This window comes from Cololabis saira, chromosome 24 (genome assembly GCF_033807715.1).
Source record: "Cololabis saira isolate AMF1-May2022 chromosome 24, fColSai1.1, whole genome shotgun sequence".
Lineage (NCBI taxonomy): Eukaryota > Metazoa > Chordata > Actinopteri > Beloniformes > Belonidae > Cololabis > Cololabis saira.
The window spans coordinates 3,556,581-3,563,373 of NC_084610.1; the positions used below are offsets into that span (position 1 = coordinate 3,556,581).

The window sequence follows — 6,793 nt, forward strand, 5'->3', positions numbered from 1 at the left end:
TGGATGAAGAGCTGCAGGAAGAGCTGGAGGAAAAGCTGGAGGAAGAGATGGAGGAAGAGATGGAGGAAGAGCTGGAGGAAGAGCTGCAGGAAGAGCTGCAGGAAGAGCTGGAGGAAGAGCTGCAGGAAGAGCTGGAGGAAAAGCTGGAGGAAGAGATGGAGGATGAGATGGAGGAAGAGCTGCAGGAAGAGCTGCAGGAAGAGATGGAGGAAGAGCTGCAGGAAGAGCTGCAGGAAGAGCTGCAGGAAGAGATGGAGGAAGAGATGGAGGAAGAGATGGAGGAAGAGATGGAGGAAGAGATGGAGAAAGAGATGGAGAAAGAGCTGCAGGAAGAGATGGAGGAAGAGCTGGAGGAAGTGTCTGGGGTGAAGGAAGTCTGGGCATCTCTGTTCAGACTGCTGCCCCCGCAACCCAGGAACGGATAAGCGGCGGAAAATGGATGGATAGATGGATGGATGGAGGTTTAAAATTCTGTTTAAAATTCATTACATCATCACATTACCATCTTACTACAAAACACATATCAAAAGACAATTATTTAATTCTACACCACCATAAAAAGCCATAAATATCCACAATTGCCCCAAACAAACTCTCCGGGAGTCCAGGAGATAAATCTACTTTCGCCACAGAGTTTTAATTATTTAATTATTTAAATCCCAGTAAAGTTCAGGACTGACGCGTTGTTTTAGTCTGCCATGTAGGAAATTGCTCCATGTCTGTGCATAAATATGAGAATAATCAACATGCATTCAAAGTTTCCTGGATTGTATAATTTGGAGCTCTTGTTTTTCCCAGCCAGAGAATAACCCCCGTTCATGCCGGTGTCGGACCGTACAGACCTCTCTTACGTCACATGAAGACCTGGACTAATTGTGTGAAATCCTGAGAGTATTTAGAGGCCCAGAGCGGCAGACGGGCAGACACAGTCCTCCGACGCAGCAGCCCAGCAGCCTCAGCATGATCAACTTCATCCTCCTGGCCGGTCACTTCACCAGCTTCGTCCCCATCTCGGCCGTGCTGCTGTACGTCCTGGTCAAGCTGGTGTCCAGCTGCCGGCGCGGCCAGGTGGACGGCCGCGGCTATGCCGTGCTGGTCACGGGCTGCGACAGCGGCTTCGGCCACCGGCTGGCTCTCGGCCTGGACCGGAGGGGGTTCGTGGTCTTCGCCGGGTGTCTGAGTCCAGAAGGAGTCGGGGCCCAGAGTCTGGCCAGAGACGGCTCCAGCAGGATGAAGCTGCTCAAACTGGACGTCACCAAAGACCAGGACGTGCAGCAGGCCCAGAAGACGGTCCGGAAGAACCTCCCGGAGAAAGGTGAGAGTTCACCCACACCACAAGGTGTGAGGAAGTCCGGAGAATTAAAATGTTAGTTAACGTTATTTATGAGAAAATTGTGTTGCAGGATAAATCTGGTTCAAATCACTGGGAATTTTGCCTTCAGTGAAAATGCATTTGAATGAATGAATCTTTTATTTCGGCTTGTACACACTTTTTAACAAAACAAGATGAAAAGGTAAAATAAACACTTCTTTTGCCCAAAAGGTGTAGGCTGAAGCCGTAGCTTATAGTGCCTACCCTTTTTATCTTATGATCAGCTTAAATATGAGACATTAGCATTATTCCGTGGAAACAAACAATACATAAAGAAGACAAAAATAAGTAAGACAAAATATAAAATTGACGTTTCACATTCTAGAATGTTTTTGATAATATACTTTATAATTATAGTGTTTTATATTTATTTACAGTATTTTCTTATATATAGATAGAACTGCACATTTTTAGGTCGTTATCACAACTATTCCAAATTTCTCTAATTGATGTCCATCTCTTTTTAATATTAGTTCTTGCTGTCGTCGTCTCAAACATGAGTTTCCCCCTCAGGTCATAGCGGGTTTCTTTTATTTGGAACAAATCCTGAATGTAGTTTTTTACGGGTTAATTTCTTATTTTCAAATTTCACCAGCAAAATAAAAATTTTAATCCGCTCGCACACGCCAAAACACAATTTAAAATATTGTAATAATGATCAGTTTACATAGTAACATAGTTTAACCAAAATAAGTTAAAATTTGAAAAAAATGCATAATTTATAATTTCTTCAGCTTTTTAAAATCAATGAATCAAAAATATTATGAATCCACATCTATGAATTTATATTCACACCAGAGAAATAAAATTCCAGCACGATGGAACGGTGAAAAACTCCCCTGGAAATCATTATAAAACAAATAATGAGGATATCTTTAACATTTGATTTGGTAGTCGACCGTATAATCCCGTGATCAGACCTCTGCTTCATCCTTATAATAAAAATAATTGAATATATAAAAATATGTTTGAAAAACAAATAAATAAAAAGTGACCAATGTATTCATAATGATACAAAATGATTATTTAAAAAACTGTTAAAAGATAAAACTGGGTTCGTTTTTGTCTTCAATACATAAATATCTCAGATAAAATGATTGAATGCGTCAGAGTAAAGGTAAAATTATGTTTACGTTTAAATTATGGTAAATCAATTACCAATCCTCGATTTAAAATTAGGTATAATAAAATGTATAATCTTGAATCTGTCAGTTTATTACGATGTTAAAGCTTTAACAGAATTTGACTTCACTCACGCTTTTTAAAGTAAAATAAAAAAAGTCATGATTCAATTCACAACTGAGTTCAACAGATGAACTATTTATTTTCCTCTGTCAGAAATGGATCTCCAAGTATTTCTTCTTTGAATTCTTGTTGAGAAAAACCAAAGAAAATCATTTCAGCAGCAAATAAACAGGTCTGTTTCCGGAGGTTCTTGTGTTGCACTAATGTTCAGAGTAAACGCTCACGACGGTTCCCTGGACCTCCTCAGGTCTGTGGGCGGTTGTGAACAACGCCGGGATCTCAGACTGGGCCGAGATCGAGTGGAGCACGACGGAAGATTTCCGCCACATGGCCGAGGTGAACCTGTTCGGCAGCATCAGGACCGCCGTGGCGTTCCTGCCGCTGGTCCGAGCCTGCAGAGGTGAGATCCCCGTCCGGCTGCTAGGGTTGCCACCCGTCCCGTAAAATATGGATGCATCAAGCCTTTATTTGTTATGATTTTGGGGATTATGGCTCAGTTTATGAAAACCCCAAATAAAAAATAAATTAGAGAATATTTTATGAAATCAATAAACAGTTCCATCATCAAAATTATTACAAATAAAGGTTTAACATATCTTGCTTTGCATGTACTGTAATAAGACTAGGTAATATATTAGTTTCACCTTTTAAGTTGAATTATTGAAATAAATTAACTTTTAAACCATATTCTGGTTGAATTATTGAAATAAATTAACTTTTACACCATATTCTAGTTGATTTATTGAAATAAGTTAACTTTTAAACCATATTCTGGTTGAATTATTGAAATAAATTAACTTTTACACCATATTCTGGTTGAATTATTGAAATAAGTTAACTTTTAAACCATATTCTGGTTGAATTATTGAAATAAATTAACTTTTACACCATATTCTAGTTGATTTATTGAAATAAATTAATTTTTACACCATATTCTAGTTGAATTATTGAAATAAATTAACTTTTACACCATATTCTAGTTGAATTATTGAAATAAATTAACTTTTACACCATATTCTAGTTGAATTATTGAAATAAATTAACTTTTACACCATATTCTAGTTGAATTATTGAAATAAATTAACTTTTACACCATATTCTTCACCTGTAGGCTATATTCTACATCTGAGCTGATGTGAACATACGTAGCATAGGAGGATATTTCAGTTGCTAGTATGGTTGTCTGTCTGTACAGTCATGCAAGTTCAATGCTATTAAAGCACTTTAAACTTTAAATCAAAGCATTTAGTTTTTCATATAAAATAAACACATTTTTATGCAGTTTAGAAGTTTTGAGGCTTTTTTTTGGCTCCTGCGCTGCTGAAATCAGGGCGTCCCTTATTTCTATTTCTGAAAGGTGGCAACCCTAGCGGGTGCGCTGCTCTCTCTCTCACCACAGCTGCAGATAAACACGTGTTTCATGCAGGTCGGATGGTCTTTGTGTCGAGCATCTTTGCCTTCTTCAACTGCCTGAACATGGGAGCCTACAGCGTGTCCAAGAGAGGACTGGAGGCCTTCGCTGACTGTCTGAGGGTAGAAATGGCCAGTTTTGGAGTCAAGGTAAACTCCTCATCATCAGAAGATACAAACCCATGTTTAACCCTGGTGCTGTCTTCAGGTCAAGGAAGGAGGAAGAGAAGAAGGAAGGAAGGAAGGAAGGAAGGAAGGAAGGAAGGAAGGAAGGAAGGAAGGAAGGAAGGAAGGAAGGAAGGAAGGAAGGAAGGAAGGAAGGAAGGAAGGAAGGAAGGGGAGGGAAGGAAGGAAAAAAAGAAGGAAGGAAGGAAGGAAGGAAGGAAGGAAGGAAGGAAGGAAGGAAGGAAAAAAAGAAGGACGGAAGGAAGGAAGGAAGGAAGGAAGGAAGGAAGGAAGGAGGAGGGAAGGAAAAAAAGAAGGAAGGAAGGAAGGAAGAAGGAAGGAAGGGGAGGGAAGGAAGGAAAAAAAGAAGGAAGGAAGGAAGGAAGGAAGGAAAGAAGGAAGGAAGGGGAAAAAAGAAGGAAGGAAGGGAGAAAAGAGGAAGGGAAGAAGGAAGGGAAGAGCAGGAGGAAAGAAGGAGGAAGGAAGGAAGGAAGGAAGGAAGGAAGGAAGGAAGGAAGGAAGGAAGGAAGGAAGGAAGGAAGGAAGGAAGGAAGGAGGAAAGAAGGAAGGGAGAAAAGAGGAAGGGAAGAAGGAAGGAAGGAAGGAAGGAAGTAAACAATGAAAGAAGGGAAGAGCAGGAGGAAAGAAGGAAGGAAGGGACAAAATAAGGAAGGAAGGAAGGAAGGAAGGAGAGAGCAGGAGGAAAGAAGGAAGGGAGAAAAGAGGAAGGGAAGAAGGAAGGAAAGAGCAGGAGGAAAGAAGGAAGGAAGAAAGGAAGGAAGGAAGGAAGGAAGGAAGGAAGGAAGGAAGGAAGGAAGGAAGGAAGGAAGGAAGGAAGCAGAGAGCAGGAGGAAAGAAGGAGGGAAGGGAAAAAAGAAAGAAGGAAGGAAGGAAGGAAACAAGAAAAGAAGGAAGGAAGGGAGAAAAGAGGAAGGGACGAAGAAAGGAGAGAGCAGGAGGAAAGAAGGAAGGGAAAAAAGAAGGAAGAAAGGAAGGGAGAAAAGAGGAAGGGAAGAAGGAAGGAAGGAGAAAAGAGGAAGGGAGAAGGAAGGGGAGAGCAGGAGGAAAGAAGGAACAGGAGAACTAGGTCATTTTGACCCGAAGACAGTACAAGTGTTAAGCTGTTGAAAGGCTTATAAACTGAACTAATTCAGCAGTAACTCCGTCCTCAGGTCAGCATCATCCAGCCGGGAAACTTCGCCGGCGCCACAAACATCCAGAAGATAAAAACCAGTTCCGACATCTGGGAGAAACTGGACGACGACAAGAAGCTGATGTTCAACCGGCGGTACGTGGAGCTGGCCAACGACTACTTCCTGTCCATGTGCAGGACGGGATTCAGAAGCCCCGACCTGGTGGTGGATGCCCTGCTGCACTCCGTCACGTCCACTCAGCCCAAGAGCAGATACCTGCTGGTGTCTGCGCTGGACAAGTTCTTCTTCAAGCTCTTCCCTTTCCTGCCCGCCGTCCTCACGGACGCCGTGTTTTCCTTCAGCGCCATGTACGCCAGGAGAGGAAACATGCTTTATGCTAAATGAGACGCACACGACACAGGACCACCAGCAGAAATGTTGTTCTCTGTCTATTTAAATTAGGACTACATTGGGGTTTTTTCAGTTATTCATACATACAGCCTGTTCTGTTATATTTCATTTTCACAGCTGGATAAAACGGGATACTTTGTGTTTGGATGTAAGAAAATGTCCCTGGAGGATTTTGTGTTTTTGGATATGAACTGAAAGAAAAATCAAACAGAAAAACAAAGCTTTTTAATGGATTAGATATGTTTTCTTTTAACAGTTCCTCTTTTTTATGTATTGTTGGTGTTATTATTGTTTTTTATCTGGTGAATATGTTCTGTCTCTTTGAATAAAGACAGATATTATTCATTTCTTGTACAGTTTTATGTATAAATACTTACAGGACTGTCTAAGAAAATTAGAATATTGTGATAAAGTTCTTTATTTTCTGTAATGCAATTAAAAAAACTAAAATGTCATACATTCTGGATTCATTACAAATCAACTGAAATATTGCAAGCCTTTTATTATTTTAATATTGCTGATTATGGTTTACAGTTTAAGATAAAGATTCCCAGAATATTGTAATTTTTTGAGATAGGATATTTGAGTTTTCTTAAGCTGTAAGCCATGATCAGCAATATTAAAATAATAAAAGGCTTGCAATATTTCAGTTGATTTGTAATGAATCCAGAATGTATGACATTTTTGTTTTTGTAATTGCATTACAGAAAATCACAATATTCAAATTTTCTCAGACAGTCCTTTATGAGGTATGAAGGCCTCAAGATGCAAACTGGGGGATTAAATTGGCCACTAGATGTCACCACATCACAGACAATAATGTCTAAACCAGAGGGAGAAGTTGTTGAGCAGGTGCTTCAAAAAACTATATTAAAGTTGGACCTGGGTTAAGTCCATCAACACCAACTAAAAAGAGCTCATTTGGGCTCCAGGGTGTTGTCTAATGAGTTTTCTGTGGTCACCTCTGCCTCAGAGATGATAAAGTATTAATTCAATTCAATTTTATTTATAAAGCGTCTAATATACAACAGATGTTGTCTCTAGATGCTTTCCAGAG

General features: G+C 40.1%; 1 protein-coding gene across 1 annotated transcript; it reads left to right on the forward strand.

Annotated features, from left to right (window-relative positions):
* The first annotated feature begins 683 nt into the window (after window positions 1-683).
* Window positions 684-5,746, forward strand: zgc:113142 (uncharacterized protein LOC503524 homolog). The gene is made up of 4 exons (XM_061715492.1): window positions 684-1,315; window positions 2,865-3,017; window positions 4,044-4,177; window positions 5,365-5,746. Exons 1-4 carry the CDS (start codon window positions 961-963, stop codon window positions 5,728-5,730), a joined length of 1,008 nt encoding a protein of 335 aa, XP_061571476.1. The 5' UTR covers window positions 684-960; the 3' UTR covers window positions 5,731-5,746.
* The last annotated feature ends 1,047 nt before the right edge of the window (window positions 5,747-6,793 follow it).